At 40.9% G+C, this 22281-nt stretch overlaps 1 protein-coding gene across 3 annotated transcripts in view; it reads right to left on the bottom strand.

Moving 5' to 3' along the window:
• Positions 1-1787: 1787 nt before the first annotated feature.
• The window catches only part of GRV2 (DNAJ heat shock N-terminal domain-containing protein), an 88713-nt gene continuing 68219 nt past the window's right edge, over positions 1788-22281 (bottom strand). For all 3 annotated transcript variants that reach the window (XM_010251572.3, XM_088893170.1, XM_010251573.3), the window contains 3 exons: positions 18224-18347; positions 3847-3915; positions 1788-2305 (listed from right to left, as the gene is read on the bottom strand). In XM_010251572.3, coding sequence (XP_010249874.1) covers positions 2096-2305; positions 3847-3915; positions 18224-18347 — 403 coding nt within the window. In that variant the 3' untranslated portion in view covers positions 1788-2095. The remainder of the gene's footprint in view (positions 2306-3846; positions 3916-18223; positions 18348-22281) is intronic.

Genomic DNA, 22281 nt, shown 5'->3' with positions numbered 1-22281 from the left:
TCTTCATCATTACTTTATTCTGGCCTAACCTCCGTTTTTTCAGTTTAGCCTGGCACAACCTTAAAAAATGGGTATGTTTAAGAAAGGCTCCAACAGAAAACTCTAATTCAAAAGCATATTACAGAAAGATAGAATTAAATCTTAATACCTAACTTTCATACCCAATTGCAAAGAGAGAAAGAGAGAGCAACGCAACTATCAATATCGAAAATTATAAAAGGTTAAACAAGTTAAAACATAAAAAACAAAGACCTAAAAACAAAATTCCAACCAATATATCATTACGCTACTTGAATGTAGATATATAGCCACGACTATAATTTATAACCCAAATATATAGGACTATTTTGGATTGTACTACCCTATTTTTGTCTTATCCTTATTTCAACCAATTTACCTTTATAACCAACACCCATTAGTGATTTAAATCACGAAACAACTACCGTCAATTCTACAAAGCAATGTCCTCTCATCTTTGGGTCCAAAAGGCATCATATCTGAAATCTGAAGTGCTTTTGACGATGCCAACCAATTAATCAGTTGTACTTCAACAAAACCAAGTGTTTCTACTGTACAAGATGCAGTCTTTTGTGTATAAACCAGGATAGCCGGTGTTATACCTGTACTGTACCTAAACCAGGATTCTTGTCTCATCCAATTAGATTGGTTGCACTCTTGAAATCGACAGCTCTATCATAACTAAAATGAGGGAGTTATCAAAGTCTTTGATTCTTATTATCTATCTATCTATCTATCTATCCATCTATGAACCAGTCTTAGATTCTTAAGAACTTCTTACATTTTTCTCTTATCTCATCTATACGGCTGTTATTTACGAAGACTAGTAGTAATAATGCATTCTAAATGATCATCATTTCTGTGAATTTATCTCACTTAAATCTCTAAAACCTCTTTATTTAGTGGTGGTAAATGGCAATGGTGGGAGTATGTCAAATATTGGTTATCAGAGACACTCAATATACAGGTAAAGGTGTTGAAAATTTTAACCCATTGGGTTTTATTTTGAAAACTTGTAGAACAATGCAGGACAAAATGGACTACAATAAGAAAGTTTTAATCCAATTTTTAAAACTTATGGGTAGTATTTTACCCCTCAGATAACCTATACGGCTATACAGCAGAGCAGATCACCAACTCATAATAAACAAGTGAACTGCGAAAACATAAGCAAGAAAAACTTATCTAACGCGCACGGACGGATACCAGTACCGTCTTCCGTAATAAGCAATTGGAGTTGACGAGGAAACTCCTCCCGGTGATAGAAAAAAACCTTTCTCACCTCTATCACAGCTTAATTTAGATGGTTTGTTTCTCTAATCAACCTCGATGATATCTTGGATGTCTCAGATACGCTCGTACCAATAACTTTTCGACAAGATTGGAGAGTATATCATGTAAAACCTTGGAGTCTGTCTCTACGACCTTGCTAATACCGAGAGACCTTGCCATATCCAAACCGTCGAGGAGAGCAAAAGCTTCTGAGTTCTGCCATTACATTGGTATTCTCCCCATGATGATTATAGAAGGCCCCTTGGAATCCCACCACCACCACCACCAGTGGGACCTGAGTTGCCCCTCTGAAAGCTACATCAACATTTAACTTCATGGAGCATGACTTCACATGTTCGATGTAGAGAATTTGTGAACCAAGATAGCAAGCAAGCAAAGGAAAAGCATATACAAGCTAACTAATATATATTTAGAACTAACTTGATTATAGAGGCTTTCACCAGAAAAACTCGATGTGCATAAAATGAAGCCGTTCATGAGGAAAACTTGGCAGTCTCATTACTTCACCCAAAACCACCTCACTTATTTAGAGCAGTCGACGCATATAATACACAAAACCTTCACTTTACAAGAAATAAAAAAACTCATTCTTTTGCTTTTCAAATTTCCATTCGAGGAGCCTATAAATGCCAAAGGGAAAGGTAAAAGAATATAAAAGATAGGGAAACAAAGAGAGAGCAAAGGGCCAAAAAACAAAACCCTATCTGTACAGTATACTATACAAATGGTATAAAATGAGGCCGTGTAGCTACTCAGTTGTGGCAGAAGGCCTTCTTCATGCCTTTTATTGTGGCAGCGGATCATGCTTGCCATTTGAGTCAGGTGTGATTGATGGAGGGAGTCTCGCAAGAGCTGGTTGAACCGGTGGGGCAGTAAGCGCATAGGTGAGTCTGGATGAGGAACTCTCAATGAAACCTGCAACTCCAGCCGCAGCAGATTGAGCATTGGAAGGAAGGAAAAGGTCATGCTTCTGGTCCTTGTATGCACTCCAAACCTGGGGAAAATAAAGGTAGTCAGTGGTTGATATGTAGATTCCAACAGGAGAAACCTTGAAAACATTATGAGTTCCTTTTTCCTCTCCTGTCACGAGCAAAGTTTGCAGTCTACAGAGAGCCCAGTTATTTTGTAGGCTTTCTTATGATTATGTGCAGAACTAAAGGGCAAAAGAAAACATTAACAACTCTGACCCAGAGTGCTTTTTGGAGAAAAACGAGCTATATCTAGATCTAAGTTTTTGTTAATATTCAGATTCAAATTGAAACTTATCTATTAGCTTTATATCAGATTTGTATCAAATTTAGATTTCAGCAAGACATTTTATAGCATTAATAAATTAAACTAAATGTGGTCAAAATAATATATGCTATTAACAAAATGAACTGAAATGATACTGATATTGTATATTATGGACAGAATGAATTGAAATTAACTTTAATGAAACTTGAATTTATAACTCTGACTCATAGTAAAAAAATACAACATTTGAACCAAATCCACTCATTAGTAAAAAAAATACAACATTTGAACCAAATTCACACACACACACACACACACACATGCACACACACTGATAATGATCAAATCTGAAGTTGTTTATGATCAGATACGAAATGTCAGCTCTTGTTTAGTTTCATTGGTGTCTTTGATCTCCCTCTAGATAGACTTGTTATAGTTTGATCTCCCTATTCTAGTTTTTCTTTTGTTTTCTCTTCTTGAATTAACTTAGATTTGTTACTCACAAACAAAGATTACTAAAAGATGTATAATTTAAGTATATATAAGCATGTATGTTTAAATTGAATTGAATGAGATCATATAGAATTGGATAGGGATGGATCCATATTCGATCCAATTATAAATGGGATTGAATTTGGACAAATGGATACTAATTGCAGTTTTGCACCCCTAGGAAAACTATCTTTATAAATAATTCTGAATTTAAGAATCATATTTTTTTTGATAAATAGATAAATCAGCCCATTCAAGCATTAACTATCATTCAGCAAAAGACCATAGATGCAAAAATATATAAAAACACAACTTTGATAAAGATGGGTTTAGACAGTATTAATTTCTTGATATTTAAGTACTTCTCTTTGAGAGTGCAGCAGGATTTGCCACTTATATAGGTTCATTTCTTATTCAAAAGAAAAGAAATGTTTCCACCAATTAAAAAAATATCCGATTTAAACTACATTGCACAAGAAGGGATGAACATATAGAGCCCATCTGCAAACAAGGCACAAGCAAAAAGAAAAATAACCAAAAAGACCAGAATGTACCAAAGGGAAAGCAGAAGAAACCAGTAGCTGTAAAGGGGGTTTAGTGTGAAAACATTACTGAGTGCCAACAGGACCCAAAATATCATGTCCTAACAACTAACAATATCTTTCAAGTGAGACCATTCAAAATTTCTTATGACACACAGAATCCTTCCTATAAAATGAAATCAAGGACATGAACAGAGAACCCTTCAAATTGGGAAAAAAAAGGGAAAATGACATATATAAAGAAATAAATACAGGCCAAACTTACATCAGAAGCATTTAATATATCGCGAACTTTAGTACAATGAGCCCCTTCTGTTGCAAATGCATGCAAGACCTGGAGCATGGATTCGGAAATTAAATAAGAGTTGTGATACAAACTAACAAGTCGAACTTTCAAAAGAAATGTACCTAAAACATGCTTGATCAGCATGGAATGCCATTTTAATGAATTTTACTAATAAGGAAAACCTAATGATGCATAATGTCATGCTGAAAATCATACATGCTACATGGTTTCTTGCAATTCTTTCCTTCATTTACTCCCTTTTTCGATCATTGTTTCTTGGAGAGAGAATCATCTTTTCAACATACTGAAAGTAGTCACCAAGTCAGGACCCATCTTGACCAAGTACAAGATGGTGTCGCACCACCACAATCGCCATTGCTTCGCATCACTAAAGCACGTATTAAGGCTTCAAAGAAACTTCATTATTCATCTATAAACCTTGTTTACAAAATATGGGCCCATAAAAAAATTCATGATTCAAAGGGGTCAATACAATTTTTTCATTCCCAACAAAAAATTAGAAAAATTAGTGTTTCATGTGTCCTTTCACGAAGTTTTTTGGGGTTTCTTTTTTTGGATTATTTAGATCTAATTGGGTGGAGCCAAGAACACCAGGAGATATTTTTGCTCGTTGGCCAACTATGAGAGGAAACATCAAGGCAAAGATAGTTTGGAGCTGCATTCCTTTTGTCATATGCTGGGACGCATGTAAGGAAAGAGACAGAAGGACCTTTGAAAACAAGACTCGTAAAAGGGAACAAACCACTCTTACTATGCGGAAAAAAAGGACAATGGACTGGATTCTTAGTCTTCCAGAATTTGAAGATGTATCAATGGAAGACCTTGGTGCTGGTTTGTTGGACTCCCCTTGAATTGGAGTAAGGCTGATGGTTTTGTGTCTGTTTTTTTTTTCTTTGATGTATAATCTTCTTGAGTAATATGTAGAACTTTATATGGTGATTTCTCATCACCCTAGTTGATCTGTTGATGTACTCCTTTTCTTTCTTAATAAAATTTTCTTTTTATTTATTACCAAAAACAAGTTCAATTTTGACTGAAGTCATAAATAATGAATTTGTAATATTTAAGTTGATGCAAGATTGAATAATGGTAAAAAACATCTAAATGTCAGGTAAACAATGTAGGAACTACTCAACAACTAAAGGAATACAGAAGGAAATTCGTCTAAAGAACTCAGCCCCAAGAATAACTTATGGAACCAAAATAGTGATAATAGATAGGGATAGCAATAAGATGGATTAAATGTATAACCTGTCCCACCCTGACCCTACAAACACCTAAACCAGAGATGAGGTAGGATTGGCTTTAGAGTGGCTTCCTAGTTATGCTTGAGTAAGTATCAGGTTTCAGTAACTCCAACCTGTCATGTTGTATCCATCATCATCATCAAGCCTTACCTCAACCATGTGGGTTCGGCTACAAGAAACCTGTTTCACCCTAAACATGAGCATGAAAAGACGAATAAGGATCTATGTTTGTGAGTGTGGCAAAAGTTTTAGTGCTGGCTGCCAACCTGGTGCAACCCTCCTTTGTCCAGTCTTGGGACCGGCTGTGTAAGACAATACCTTTAATTTTGAGGAAGACAATACCATCTAATTCCATCTTTATGGATGTGTTTCTTTCTTATTTCCTATCAAGCCAAACATATCCTTTTTTTTTGGTAAAAAAAGTGATTGAGAAAATTCTTAGGTCAAACAAAGAGGATGTGCATGAGCATACAAAACATTTTATGCAGCCTATGGAGGTTCTTTCAGGAAAAGGATGATAAAACAATATAATGAAGTTTTAACTATGGTGAGCTTACTTCGAAGGAAGCTCAAAACCTCTTACAGAAGAAGAGAAGAATATAATTATCTTGATCAATGCCTGACTTATTCCTCCTCTCAGGGCTTTATCTAGGTAATACATCAGATCAGGGTTCAGTTATAATGGGATATTCCATTTTAACTAACAATCTGATGTGGCTCTTTGGTGTAGATGTGCTTCAGAGGTAGAATAATGTGACGCCTATCAGGCTCAGGTGGGTTGCTAGCTCAAGCATCAATGGGCCTGGTCTGCAGGGCTTGTGTGAGCTTGGTCTGGTTCCTATTGGCTCCTCCCCCCTTGAGATTAACCATGAAGGTTAAGATGTGGAAACTCCAGTGGCAACCCAATCCAAACTACTAAGGCCTCTTCAATCACCACCTTGACCTGTTTCACCCACCTGGAGCCAACGAGCTCGAGAAGTCTGGAGGCTAACATCTGCTGTGAAGTCAGGAAGAGTGGAATGACTGATGTCAGCATGGCCCAATTGCTTCTTCAAAAGTGAAAAATGAAAGATAGGGTGGAGCTTGGAGGAAGCTAGAAGCTATTTCTTCTAGCCGACTGAGTGTATCCTTTCTGTATTTGGAAAGGTCCAAAATATCTAGGGCTGAACTTCTGCAATGCTCATCATGCAACAGAGGCTTGTCTGTAAGTCTGTAAGCATAAGTAGACCAGGTCGCCCACTTGGAATTCAACTGAACAATGCTTCTTATTGTACCCAACCTTCATTTGTTGTTGAGCCTGGAGCAAGTTAACCTTGAGTTCCTGCAAGATCTGATCTCTGTCAATGAGCAGCTCCTTAATTGAGGCTACAGCAGTGGAACTAGGTTCATAAGGAAGAATAGGTGGTGGTTCTTGCCTGTAGAGAGCCTGAAAGGTGTAATACCCATAGATATGCAAAATGTAGTATTATACCAAATGCTGGTCCAAAGGAGCCATTTCAACCATTAGTGAGGGCGATTAGAAGCAAAGCAACGTAGATAGGTTTCAAGGCACTACTTAAGCACCTTGTTATAGCCGTTAGTCTGCGGATAGTAGCTGGTAGGATGCTTCAGCTTGGTGTCCTGGAGTCTGAAGTATTCCTGCCAGAAATGGCTCATGAAGATGGGATCCCGATTAGAAATGATAGGGCTAGGAGTCCCATGAAGTTTGGTTGTCTTGTATGAAAATTTCAGCAACTTGAGCAGCATTGAAAGGGTGACAAAGGGCAGAGAAATGGTCATACTTGCTCAAGCGGTCAACTATGACCATAATCACACGCTTATCAGAAAGAGGAGGTCCAGTAATAAAGTCCATAAAGACCTGCTCCCAAACTTGGTCTGAATTTGGAGTGGTTGCTGCAGACCAGCCGGTTTTTTAGTAACATATTTATACTGCTGGCAAATGTGACATTGCAGCACAAACTGCCGCACTCCTTTCTTGAGTCCCTTCCAGCAGTAATGGGACGATAGCTGCTTGTAAGTCCACAGAACGCCGAAGTGGCCACCGATAGGCATCTCATGATATAGCCAGAACTCAGGCATGAACACTGGTGTGGAAGGAATGACCAAGTGTCTCTTGTAGAATAGTATATCACCAATTACTATATAGCCTGTAGTGAGTGTAGGGTCCCTGCCCCAATTAGATCTAATCTGTTCAAGCTCAACACTTTGTCGGGCCTCAAGCCTGATTTGTTCCAGGAATTAGTAGTTGGGCTTGGACTTGGCAATACTAGATAGTTCAGCCTGATTTGTTACCACAGCCTTGTTAAAGGCTCCTGGTTTATATTCAACATTGTAGTCGAAACCCAAGTTGGGCATCTTTCAGGATACACTGCTACAAAAGGAATCTTAGGCTTCGTTGATCCGTAAAGATAGTGAACTTTCGGCACAACAAAATGGGCGCCACTTGAGAACTGCAAAAACCAGCACCATCAATTCCACTTGCATAGACTTAGCCTAGGCTTGGGGAGACAAGGCCTGGCTGAAAATAAGCTATGGGCCTCCCTTCCTGCATTAAGAATGCTCCTAGGCACATTCCAGAGGTGTTAGGACTCACACCAGGCCCATAGGCCACTCGCCTATCAGTCTATCACGTGCGACTTACCCACCATTAAGCAGGTCTACAATCGCAGGGCACATGCTGCACCTCTCCTGAAATGATTCCAGGCACATGATCCCAGGCATAGGACAGAATATCCCATGTAATGACCTGAGCAGTGCACACGTAACTAACTGAGCTAACTATGAAAGCTCCTATCAGTTTGTAATAAGGGATATCAGAAAAACCCTATTCGAACATCTCTCTTTTCAATTTTCTGGAGGTCGGTTCCCCTCGAAGGAACCCTGAGATAGGAAGTAACCTATCTGGTATCAGAGTGAAGGTTTCATGGCAAACACCCAAGCCTCTGCGATGGAGACGGAGGTGAATCAAGTGGAAGCAGAGCTTCAGAATGTGAACACTAACCTGAAGGACATTAAAGAAGCCTTATCGGTGGTGTTGTCTAAAGGTCGATCAGATGTCCCAAGGCAGGAACAAGGATGGTGAACAGGAGGAATCGAGTGCCAATAACGACCGCCGACCTAGGGTGATAACCGGTAAGTCCATCAAAATGGTCTTCATAACTTTTATCGGCGATGATCCAATCTCTTGGATCTTTCAAGTGGAGCGGTGCTTTGATTACAATGAAGTACCTGGATCTGATAGGGTGCCTTTAGCCTCGATTCACTTTGAAGGGAAGGCGGTTCTGTGGTACCAGTGGTATCATCGCTCCCATCCCCGGGTGACTTGGACTGACTTGACTGATGCAGTCATAACTCAATTTGGTCCATCTGGGTTCATGGACTACAATGATACCTTGTCTAAACTCGGGCTAACTGGGTCGGTGAGGAAGTACTAGGTGGAGTTTGAGCGCCTAGCTACTCGCGTCCAGGGGTGGCCAGAGAAGGCCTTAGTTGGCTGTTTTGTTGGGGGGTTGAAAGAGGAGATAAGGTTGGAAGTGAAGGCCATGTTACCAGTTATGGTGATGGTGACAACTGGGTTAGCCCAATTATAGGAAGAGAAGTTGAACCGAGTTAGGAGGCTAGGCCGGTCAGGTGGACCAATTAATAGGGACCCGAGCGGAGTTACTAAGCAGGATGGGCTTCTGGAGTTCTGGGGAAGCCCAATATCAGCAACAACTTGGTTGGGCCTAACGTTCCATTTAAGAGATTGACGCGGGCGAGATGTTGGCTAGAAGGGAGAAGGGGTTATGTTACAACTGTGAAGAAAAGTTTGGGCCTGGGCATCGTTGCAAGGCCCAACAAGCCTTTTTGTTGCAAACTGAAGGGCTTGACTTGGAGGAGGAAGGGGGTGGCCTGGAGATGGACCTAGTGCCTGTGAACAACTCTCCCCCAGAACCATGAGGGTCATGAGACTATTAGGAGGATGACATGTTGCCATTCTGATTGACAGTGGGAGTACCATGAATTTTATAACCCATTCCCTAGTTAAACAGCTAGGCTTGGTAGTGCAGCCCACTCCAGCCTTCATGGTGCACGTGGCAAATGGTAACCAACTGAAGTGCGACACCCAATTGACATTAAAGATTCAGACTCACCAATTCCTTGTTGACCTTCACCCATTGGAATAATGTGGGGCCGTTATTGTTTTGGGAGTGTAGTGATTGGAACAACTTGGGTCAGTATTGTGTGATTGGGTCTGATTGACAATGGACTTTATGAAGGGAGTGTGATCCATATACAGGGCCATGTGGGTAGGGGATCGAGGGAGGAGAGCCTTTGCATCTGTCAGTAGACATATTTAGGATCTAGGACAGCCCATTTTCATGCACCTAGGGACGGTAACAATCAACCCAACTTTGTCCCAGCCAAATGGACAATGGCCAGTATTGTGTGAAGAGAAGAGAAGAGAGGAGAGGAGAGAAGAAAGGTCTTGCAATGTAACAGTACTCGCGGCGCCAGTCTTTATTTTACTATATATAGGGCGGCAGAAATAACAAGGGAAAAGACCCTTGTGCCCTTGAGTACAATAACCGACACAACAGAAATAAAAAACAAAATAAAAAAACACTTTAATTAGCCAAACAGGCCCTAACATCTGCAACTAAGTTATTTTAACACTATTCTAACACTCCCCCTCAAGTTGGAGCATAGATGTCAATCATGCTCAACTTGTCACACAAATCTTTGTGCCACACATGATGGAGACCTTTAGTGAAGATATCTGCAAGTTGTTCTTCTGAGCTGACATATGGTGTACACACTTCTCCACTTTCAAGTTTCTCTTTGATAAAATGCTTGTCCACTTCAATGTGTTTCGTCCTGTCATGCAGAATTGGATTAGCAACAATATTGATGGCAGCTTTATTGTCACAGTAGAGTGACATAGGATTGCTAACTGCGAAACCCAGTTCACCTAACAGATTTCTTATCCACATGATTTCCGCAACCCCATGAGCCATATCTCTATACTCTGCTTCAGCACTGGATCTAGCCACCACACTTTGTTTTTTGCTTCTCCATGTGACAAGGTTTCCTCCTACAAAGGCACAATACCCACTGGTAGACTTTCGGTCATTGACTGCTCCTGCCCAATCTGCATCAGTATATACTTCCACTTTTAAGTGACTGTGTTTTTGGAACAACAAATCAGCTCCAAGAAACTTCTTGAGGTATCTCAAGATCCTCTTTGCAACCTCAAAGTGAGTTGTCCTAGGGCTGTGCATGAATTGACTAAGGACACCCACTGCATAGGCAATATCAGGCCTGGTCATAGACAAATACAAAAGTCTCCCCACGAGTCTCTAGAACATCTTTACATCTTTCAAAAACTCTCCATGACTGTCTCCCAGATGGTGATTAGGTTCAATAGGTGAATCAAATGGTTTTACCCCCAACTTGCCTGTATCTTCTAGTAGATCTAGTACATACTTCCGTTGGGAAATAAAGATGCCCTTGTGAGAGCGGGCAACTTCAATTCCAAGAAAGTATCGTAAGGGGCCTAGATCCTTCACCTCAAATTTAGTGGCTAAGAATTTTTTTAGTCTCTGGATTTCAGCCTCCCAATCTCCTGTGATCACACTATGTCATCCACATACACAATAAGAGCTGCAATTTTACCTTCACCTTTTTTCACAAACAGGGTATGATCTGACTGGCATTGTTTGAATCCCATCTGTTGGACTGCTAAATGGAACTTACTAAACCAAGTCCGAGGTGATTGTTTCAACCCATATAGGGATTTTTTTAACCTGCACACCTTTTGTTCACTGCCTTTGGCACAGAACCCTGGGGGTTGGGTCATGTACACTTCCTCTTCCAAGTCACCATTCAAGAAGGCATTCTTGATGTCCAATTGGTGAAGATCCTAGTCAAGATTTGCTGCCAAGGAAAGGAGAATCCGGATAGAGTTCATCTTGGCTACTGGAGCAAAAGTCTCTGCATAATCCACTCCATATACCTGTGTGAAGCCTCTTGCAACCAGTCCAGCCTTGTACCTTTCAATAGTTCCATCAGCTTTGTGTTTTACTGTGAACACCCACTTGCACCCCACTGGTTCCTTCCCTTCAGGAAGATCTACCAACTCCCAAGTACCATTTTTGTGTAAGGCATCAATTTCTTCCTGCATTGCATCTGTCCATTCAGGTTTTGACAAAGCTTTTGCCACGGTCTTAGGAACGGGGACACTATCCACAGAAGAAAGGCACGGTACGAAGGTGAAACATGCTCATAGGACACAAAATTAGAGATAGGATGATTAGTGGTACAAGATCTAACACCCTTTCTCTTAGCAATAGGAATATTAAGATCATTGGTGACAGGGGAATCAACATTTAAAAGAGCAATGGGAGCAAGTGTACCTGACTGATGAGACGGATCTGCCTCGGGTGAATCCGATGATGTTGGTTGCATAGTGTCCGGCTTCACGGCTCTTGAACTCTGCTGGCTCTTATGGCGACGATGAAAAACCCGGAACGGAGGAGGATCGGGTAAAGGAGGTAGTTGAATTTGAGTCGTCGCCTGTTTCTCCTCATCCCTACTCTCCCCCTGAGGAGAAACCGAGAAAAACGGTTGACTCTCAAAGAATGAGACATCAATGGAAACATAGTACTTGCGGGCAATGGGATCATGGCAACGATACCCCTTTTGAGATGAAGGGTAACCAAGAAAAACACAAGGAATAGCCCGAGGGTCAAGTTTACCACGAGTAGGTGACAGGTTGTGGACAAAACAACGACACCCAAAAACACGCATCGGAGTGGTGGACAGCGAGGCTGTAGGGAACAAGAGCTGATGTGGGGCCTTAAACCCTAGTAGCTGAGAGGGCATGTGATTGATGATATATGTTGCACACAATACTGCATCCATCCAGAACTGTTTTGGCACATTCATATGAATCAGCAAGCCACGAGCAACTTCGAGAAGGTGGTGGTTTTTCCGTTCAGCCACACCATTTTGTTGGGGTGTCCTAGCACAAGAGCTTCGCTGAAGTGACCCACTCGAAGCAAAGAACTTCGTGAGATCACTATGGAAATATTCCTTTACATTGTCCAACTGGAAGATATGGATTTCCGTTTGGAACTGAGTGAACACCATACGTTGAAAATCTTTCACAATTTGTGGCACTTCATCTCGAGATCGCATAGGGTAAACCCAAGTGTATCGAGAATAATCTTCAATCAAAGAAACAAAACACTTATAGCCAGCCGCAGTAGGTAGAGTAACAGGGCCCCAAACATCAGAATAAACAATATGAAATGGAAATTCAGATCTTTTATTTCGTAAAGGTAAAGAACTTCTACAATGCTTACTCAACTGACAAGTTTGACACTGTAACTGACTCACTGACAAGGACTCAAAACAACTTTGGGAACATAACTTTTAACGACTCAAAAGAAAGGTGACCTAAACGACTATGCCATAAATAGGCCTGACTCTCACTTGACGAACTCGTGAACTCAGTAGCCACTAGACCAGCATTATTCTCCAACACGTAGAGACCATCCACCATGCTTCCTCTACCAATCGTCTTCCCCGAGGTCAAATCCTGAAACACACATGAAGACGGAAAAAAAGTGACTGAGCAGTTCAAAGAGTGAGTAAGACTACTAATGGACAGCAAATTAATAGGTAATTTCGGAACGTGCAGTACATTAGGAAGAGGAAGGCCAAGTGGGAGAGGTATGGTGCCTCGGCCAGCTATGGTAGAGAAAGAACCATCAGCCAGTCTTACCTTATCTCTCCCAGAGAGAAGGTTATATGTCTGAAACAAATTTGACTTACCGGTCATGTGATTTGAGGCTCCGGAGTCAATAATCCAAGGAGAATCAGTAGTATGAGATGACACATGGAAGGCTGTGGCATTACCTGATGTAGACGCAAATGAGGTAGAAGGAGTAGGCCCAGAATCCATATGGCGGAGAGTCCTACCATACAATTCCAAATGTTCACAGAAGGAGTTGATAATATCTTCCTTAGGGTCAGAACTGGGATGTCTCTCCTGAGTTACTGAAGGACTAGTCTCTATCGATGCCATATTAGCTGAGTTATACCTTTTTTGATTCTGCTGGCTTGGTTTCTTGCCCTGATCAGGTGCTGATTTCTTACCCAAATCCTGTGCCCATTTAGGTTTTCCATGGAGATCCCAGCATGTATCTTTCGTGTGTCGTGTCTTCTGGCAGTGAATGCACCAAAGCTTGTTTTTATCATCTGATTTTTTCTGAGTGTCACCCCTTTTAAAGCCACCTCCAACATTTGTATCTGAATTTCCCCGGACAGCTAGAGCAACTGACTCCCCTTCTACACCATTCATCACACTTCTTCTGCTTTCTTCTGACTGCACCAAGGCATACACCTCCTGAACTGATGGCAAGTCTTTACTACCCAAGATCTGTACCCTGATGGACTCATATGACGGATTCAGCCCTAGGAGGAAGGCAAACACTCGTTGCTGTGATGCAAGTGACTTATAGGCCTTTGCATCTTCATCACACTTCCAATTCACATTCTGATAGTGATCAAGTTCTTTCCAAATTGATGTCAAATCAGAATAGTACATCGAGAGACTCCTCTCCCCCTGCTTGCAAGTAGAAGATTCAGCTTTTAGTTGATATATCTTGGCATAGTGTCTCTGCTCTGAATAGGTGGACTTCGTTTGTTCCCATATCTCACAAGCAGTTTCAGCCCACATAAAAGTCTTCCTTACTTGTGGCAGCATTGAAACCAAGAGCCAAGACATCACCATACTGTTCTCTTGGTTCCACCTATCATGCTCAGCACTTCCATACTTCGGTTCCTTTACTCTCCCATTGATGTATCCTATTCTCCCCCTAGCAGTGATGTAGAGTTTTATTCCCCTAGACCACTCAAGGTAATTCAGACCATCAAAGGGAATAACAGCCATGGGAAAGCTCATATCCACTCCCCCACTCACTCCATCGTGACTCCCTGAGATCTCTGAAGTAGCAGAATTCTCAGTCGACATAGTCAAGCAGTTAATCAGTCCCAAACACCGGACTTAGGACCCCTCCTTACTCCACAAAACAATGCTCCACTCAGTTCACACCCACACACTTGGGTTTAACAACCAGGTTAAGCACAAACTGTACCAAATTCCGGACAAAACATAGGTAATATTCGGCAGATTTCAGACCTGTATAGTTTTAACAGTCCCCACCTACCAGAATTCCAGAATGTCTAACAGCCACTAATCAGCAGGAGAGATCCTTCTTACTTATAGTCAACTCAAACCATTTAGAAGACAGGTCATCCTTGACCTACAGTTGTCTTAACACATGAACAGGATCACACGATCCAAGAAAATTGGGGTTACACAGGTTCGACAGCATTCAGCCGCCCCAAACTCATAGGGTTTTTACTCGGCACATGACCAAGGAGGGTAAATAAGAGAAAAACAGGGAGAACTGTACCAGTTGTAGCTATTTTGTAGTCCAGAATCAGATTTCTGTTCCGCCCAGGTTCTGCTAGTCTGTTCGATCTGTTCTCTGGGTTGATCGATCTGCTCTTGACAGTAGGGTTGATCGATCTGCTCTCTTTAATCAGTATTCCCGCTCTGATACCATCTTGACAGTGTTGGCCGGCCAGAAATAAGAGGAAGAGAAGAGAAGAGAAGAGAGGAGAGAAGAAAGAAGGTTTTGCAATGTAAGAGTACTCGCGGCGCCAGTCTTTATTTTACTATATATAGGGCGGCAGAAATAACAAGGGAAAAGACCCTTGTGCCCCTGAGTACAATAACCGACATAACAGAAATAAAAAACGAAATAAAAAAACACTTTAATTGGCCAAACAGGCCCTAACATCTGCAACTAAGTTATTTTAACACTATTCTAACAGGCCCGATTGACAATGGACTTTATGAAGGGAGTGTGATCCATATACAGGGCCATGTGGGAAGGGGATCGAGGGAGGAGAGCCTTTGCATCTGTCAGACATATTTAGGATCTAGGACAGCCCATTTTCATGCACCTAGGGACGGTAACAATCAACCCAACTTTGTCCCAGACAAATGGACAATGGCCAGTATTGTGTGATTGAGCCCGATTGACAATGGACTTTATGAAGGGAGTGTGATCCATATACAGGGCCATGTGGGTAGGGGATCGAGGGAGGAGAGCCTTTGCATCTGTCAGTAGACAGATTTGGGATCTAGGACAGCCCATTTTCATGCACCTAGAGACGGTAACAATCAACCCAACTTTGTCCCAGCCAAATGGACCCATGGAAGACCACCTGTATTACCCCTAACTAAGAGAGATACTCGCTGAGTTTGCCTCAATATTCTAGGAGCCACCTGCTTTTTTTTTTTTTGATGAATAAAGGAGCCACCTGCTTTGCCACCTAGCTGAAACCAAGATCATCGAATTCCCCTCCTGATAGGGACTTCCCCTACTAATGTGAGGCCATACTGTTATCCCCACTACCAAAAAATGAGATCGAGAAAATGGTCCAAGAATTACTCAACAAAAGGTTAATACAACCCAGTCACAGCCCGTTCTCTTCACCTGTGTTGTTGGTTAAAAAAGAATGGAACTTGGCGGTTCTGCATGGATTACCGGGCCATGAACCTTGTCACTATCAAGGACCGATTTCCCATTCCCGTCATTGACGAACTCTTGGATGAGCTGCGTTCAGCAAAGGTAGTCTCCAAACTTGACTTACAGGTTGACTACCATCAAATCCAGGTCCATGAAGATGATGTGCATAAGACAACATTCCACACCCATGATGGGAATTATGAATTTCTAGTCATGCCCTTCAGGATGATGAATGCCCCTTCCACCTTTCAGGCCCTCATGAATGATGTTTTTAGGCCCCCCTACTTATGTAAATTCATCTTGGTTTTCTTTGATGACATTCTTGTGTATAGCCCAGGGTGGGAACAACATTTGGCCCATTTGCAGATTGCCCTTCAAACTCTCAAGGAAAATTAGTTGTATGCCAAGGAAAGAAAATATGCCTTCGGATGAACTTGGATACAGTACTTAGGGCATGTCGTGGGGAACGGAAGTGTAGCAGACTGGCAGCAGACCCAGAAAATAGAGAAGCAATGATTCAATGGCCCTAGCCCAGATCTGTGAGAGACCTCAGGGGGTTCCTTGGGCTCACTGGTTACTACCGACGGTTTATTAGAGACTATGGAAGGATAGCAGGCTCTCTAACTCAATTGCTGAAAAAAGACTCATTCAGTTGGGGCTCGATAGCCCAACAGGCCTTTGAAAATCTCAAACCAGCAGTATCCTCACCGCTCACCCTAACTCTACCGGATTTCACTAAGGAACTTGTCATTGAGTCTGACGCTTCCAATTTCAGGGTAGGGGCAGTGCTCATGTAAGAAGACAAGCCTCTAGCCTTCTTCAGCAAGGCCCTTTCGAGCTCCACTATGCCTAAATCAGCCTACAAGAAGGAGTTATCACTGTGGTGATATCTGTTCAACGGTGGAGGTCCTACCTCCTAGGGTGGCGATTCACTATCCGCACAAACCACCAAAGCCTTAAGTTCCTCTTGGAGCAGAAGATCCTCACAACAACACAACAGAAATGGGTGGCCAAACTTCTTGGGTTTGATTATCAGATCGAGTATAGGAGTGGTACTAGTAACAAGGTCGTAGACACCCTCTCTAGACAGTTTGAATGTGGGCCTATGTTGGTGTATCAGTCCATGTACTCACTAATCGAAGACATTAGGAAGGAAGCCTAGCAAAACTCTCAACTCCAATCCATTAAGGATAAATGGGTTCAAGATCCCAGTTCAGCTCCTAATTATTCGGCAATAGGTGGAGAATTATTCTACAAGAGCAAGTTTGTCCTGCCGACCCATTCCGCCGACAATCCACAACTCCTTGAACTATATTACTCCTCTTCCACAGGAGGCCACTTCGGCATCCTCCGCATATATCAGTGGTTGTATTCTCAGTTCTATTGGACCGGAATGAGAAAAAGTGTCCAGGAATTTGCGTCCTCCTGTGATGTGTGTCAACGCCAAAAGTATGAGACTCAGATGCCAGCCGGGATACTACAGCCCCTCCCCATTCCAAACAAAGTGTGGGAGGACATCTCCCTAGACTCCCCCCCCCCCCTCCATGCCTTTCAACCAAACTTCCATGATTGCTAGAAGGTCTGTAAGCACAATCCGCTACCTTTGGGGTTAGATTAACTTATTGGAACATAACTTGAATTTGACAAGGATGACCTAGGTGGGATCCAACAATGAGCACCATTAAGACCTAGATATGGTTGCTCACAACCATTTTCTAGTTCAAGATTCAAGATGTCTTTTATCCTTCCATCTGTATAACCTATGAACTTGGAATAGGAAAAAGTTACATAGTATCAAACCCTATATCATGAATGTCTGGAAGGCATTGGATTTTAGGAGTAGGGGAGTGATAAGGAATAGTGAAGGAACACAATTGCTATATTCTCAGGACCAATTGGTGTGGTAGACTCCACAAGAGAAATAACGACAGTCCCTAACTGGCATAAGAAACACAAAATCATTGAACTCTACAAATGTTATCATTGAAGGGGATTCCATAGCAGTCACAAGATGGTTGGAGAGTAATCAGGAGGAAACATGGTACCATAGGCATATTGTCAGGGAGATAAGAAGCATGATGAGGCAGATGAACACTAGCATTAATTGGGTACCTCGGGCTGCAAACAGCATAGCTGATGGGCTTGAAAAACAGAGGGCAGCAAGAGAATATATGTTCTGGGGACTGGTAAATTGAGGGGTTATTGTAATTTTTAAATATTGAAGTGCCTACCGAGGCTATCCACCTATCTAAATTATGTACTCAATCTCAGCATTAATAAAAATTTCTCTTTTCTTGCTGATAAAAAAAAAAAAAGTTCGGAAGATGTCATCTGCCTGAAAGTACTATTAAGTGCAAGGAAGATAATAACAATCAATCTCAGACTAATGACAAAACAACTCCTAGAAACCGAGAGATTTTAAAAGTAATTAATATAAATGTTGACTGTAAGTTGTAAATTGCATGCTAAAGTCAAACAAACAAGATATCAGGAATGTACCTCTATTGCCAACACACGCCCGATAGAAGCTTCAGATTCATTCCACTTCATTTCAGAGCAAAATCCATTCCTTCCTCCAGCCCTCCAATCAAGAAGGCCAAGAAGTACTTCAACAAGACCAACCCTACGACATTAAAATTATGTCATTCTACAAGTGTTGACAATGAAAGAAATTTTATTAATACTTAGCTTCAAGAGGGCCAATTTTGTTCAAATGGATACAGAGGTTCATCCACTCACCAACTCAATGAAAGATAATCTAGCTAGAGCTGGAGTTGGGTGGATTAAGATGTATTGGCAAATCTACCTCCCAAGGTAGCCTTATTTCAACTCTTCGGTTTATGTATTATCTCAGAGAGGCTTTCACCAATCATCATCAGCTTTCACATATTACATTTAAGGCAATTTTTATGATGCTAGAAAGGTAGGATACTGAACGGTCTTTAACCAATCAGAAGTTCATGTGAATTTCAATGAATACCACTTGATTGATTTCTTTTGAGAAGAGGTAAAGTAATAAATCCATTAAAAGGAATGATAATGGTTGATTGGTTATCAGTTTTTAAGATATCATACCTTTTCAGTGTCATAGTCGGACTCTATGTTTAATATAATACAATGAAATATAATATTAAATAATATTGGGAGTTGGCAGTTTAATCATTGAAGGTGATTCAAAGATTGTAGTGGGTTGGCTGAAAAAAGGTGAGGGGGTGATTTGGCAGCTTAGAAATGAGTTTAGGTGCTTCAAATGGTTCTCAAAAGATTTGAATGTTCAAGTAAGATGGATAAGAAGATCTGCCAAGAGTTTCGCAGACAGTTTAGCTAAGCAAGGGGTTCAAAGACAACATATGTACTGGGCACAATTGTAATATAGTTGTGGGGCTAATTCTGTAATGGGTTTGCTTTCTTGTTGTACTTAATTCTTGTTAATCTTTAATGAAATTCTGATTTTCATGTTGCTGATAAAAAAATATTATATTAAATAAGGCTTTTGTTATAATTTCTTCAGTACAATTGATTGCCTAATAGCAAATGACAATATAGACCCCAAGACCCCAATGAAGTCAGTAGGTGTCTTGACCAGCCAAGTTCATTACCTACCTAAACAAGAGTTCAGATCTGCTAGATCTATGGTGTGTCCATTATGGGTTATCTAATATAGATACACCACATGTCTCCAATTCGTGTAGCCTATTGCTTGTGTGCAACTGGTAGCAGGGGTGTTAAGCTCCCATTAACCCTATTATTAAAAAAAAAAACTAAAATAATTTTGTTCTAACCCTAACTGCCTTTCCTTTTTCACCTTCCATCTCTCTTCCTCTCCTCCTTTGAGCCCTGCAAAGAAACCATCCCTTCATCTTCTTTTCTCACAATGCAGAGATCTCTCACATTCTCATACCACACAGCAAAACAGAACAACCCAGTCAACCACGTTTCTCTGCTTTGCTCTACTCCTTTATGTCTACTTTCTGCTCTTTCCTTCCACAACAATGATCGAGTGTATTTCCTATCAGTGTTTAGAATCCCCAAAGCCACAGCTAGGAAGATGGAGAAAGTGATGAGAGACATTCTATAGGGCCAAGGTGAAAGGAGAAAGGACCACCTTGTTAAATGGGAGGTAGTGTGTAGAAGGAAAGACGAAGGGGTTTCGGCAAAGGTAATGTTGACATAAGGAATAAGGCATTGCTAGGGAAGTACTTGTGGAGGCTACCTATTGAGAAGGAGAAACTATGGTACAAAATGGTGGTAATCATTCACAGGCCGATGGACAATGGATTAGATGCTAATTTATCTTTAAGGGCAACTTCAACTTCCCCATGGAAGGCAATCAATGCCATCCTTGGTCCTTCCTAACTTTCTAAGCTATATCAGATGTTAACTCCAGCAATACAATCAAGTTTTGGGAAGATTTATGGGCTGGAGAACCCGTTTAAAAGATTGATTTCCCTCTTTGTTTTCACTGTACTCTTTCAAAAGGGAGCCAGTCTCCAAATTTCTTCTTCCCTCCCCAACTTCAAATGGGTTCAAATGGGACTTGATTTTTTGAAGAGGTCTTTAAGATTCAGATATTCCCATCATAACTACTTACAAATTCTTAAAGGGGTGTTCTTGGATCCTTCTAAGTCAGATGGTTATATTTGGACTCTCCATCCTTCTGGATCCTTCTCATGTTCCTCTTCTTTAAAATCTTGTGCTCTTCCCTGTCAGATAATTTGGTGTAAGCTTATCCCTCCCAAAATAACGTTTTTTTTTTGGGAGATTTTTCATGAGAGGATTAATACATTGGATGCCCTTCAGAATAGGAGATCAAACTAGTGTATATCTCTAAAATTGGTGGATTCTCTGCAAAACTGGAGGTGAGACTTGCTATCATTTACTAATCTCCTCTCCACTTGCTAATTGTATTTGGGTATTGTTCTTTCTTTGTTTGGGTGCAGCCATCCAGGTGAACACTCTCCTCCTAATATGAAGACCTTATTTTCCCTAACAACTTTCTCATGGTCAAAGAAGAGGGAAGGATTATGTGGAGGTGTACTAGAAAAACAATTATTTGGACTTTGTGCAAAGAAAGGAATGCAAGAATTTTCAAGGTATGGGAAAGAATCAAGGAAGCATTAATTGAGTGCATTATAGTTAAGAGTAGTTAATTGGGTAAAATCTGTGGAGGCTTTCTCACCTTTTTAACAGAGGACATAGTAAGGAATGAGGGGATAGTGGCTAGGTCTGCCTTTTAGAAGCCCATGGTCCAAAAGGAACAAATACCACCAAAGGAGGGATTCATAAAACTATTGACTTCTCTATTCTTGGGTTCCATTGGAGTTGGTGACTCCTTAAGAGCAGAGATTATGGCTGTGTTTTACAAACAGAACAATGTGCTAGTGAAATGAATTTGAGCAAGCTGCTCATTTATGCGGGGGATTCACATGTAGTAGTTGGCTGGCTGCTAAATAGTAAGAGAGCTTTGTGATCCTATAGGCATGAACTCGAGAAGAATAAATAGATGACTAGGAATTGTCAAGTGAAAACCAAATGGGTGCAAAGGTTGGCTTATTGCAAGGCTGATGCATTAGCTAAACATAGGGATCAATTGTTTTGACCTCAATTGTAAAATGTAACTAAACTAAATTGGAGATAATGCCTCATTTCCCAAGGGTTTCTTGTAAATCTTGTATATTGCTGCTGTCGATAATAAAATTTTATTGTTACCTATAATAAAAAAACAACAATGACTTCTGCCGCATTACCCACTTCAATTTCTTTCCTTCCATCCTCCTCTTCTACTTACAGCATCTATTCAGTCCAAGTTGCAGTTTTTCTCTCTTCTCCATATCTCCAGAGTGCCAGCTTCTGTGCATCACTCTGCTGACTAGATTTCTCTATAGTTGATCCTCTGCTCTCTCTACATGTTACAGCCAAAATTTCAGTTGCTGGGAGCAATGGAAGGGATGTTATAGGTGTTGTGTTGATGGTGAAGAATGTTGGAAATCTGACCACTGCAGATTTGAAGGGGGAAGAAGGTCTTTGTCAGAGCTGATTTGAATGCTCCCTAGGATAATAACCAGAATGGTACCAGGATTCGGGTGGCTGTCCTGATGATCAAACATTTGATTGGAAATGGAGCTAAAGTTATTCTTTCTACCATTAGGTGAGTATGTTTTCTTTAACTGTTGTTTTTTTTGGTTCTGTTTTGAGTTTTATGAATGGCTAATGAGTGACTAGTAGAATTTCTTTTCCTCAGTTTTTTGCATGCAATTGACCTTCCTGAAGTGAAAGAGGAAAAGTGGGGCGAGGTTAGAACAAAAATTGTTTAGTTTTTTTTTTTTTTTTTTTTTTTTTTTTTTTTTTTTTTTTTAAGGTTAATGGGTTATTGCCCCCACTACTGGTCCCACGTGAGCAATAGAGGACCTAGCAGCTTTGGATTCCATAGGCAACAATAAATCGATGCTTTAACTATTAATAAAATCTCATAGTGCTTGTGCATCACAATTTCAACCTTGTAAATGAGAAAAGAATAACTTGTTAGAAGCTAAAATAAATCTCAGCTGCTAAGGTAA

Source organism: Nelumbo nucifera, chromosome 8 (genome assembly GCF_055504915.1).
Source record: "Nelumbo nucifera cultivar China Antique chromosome 8, China Antique-T2T, whole genome shotgun sequence".
In the NCBI taxonomy this organism is placed as follows: domain Eukaryota; kingdom Viridiplantae; phylum Streptophyta; class Magnoliopsida; order Proteales; family Nelumbonaceae; genus Nelumbo; species Nelumbo nucifera.
Note: the sequence above shows the minus strand (reverse complement) of the source record. Positions and strands in the feature narration are given on the sequence as shown.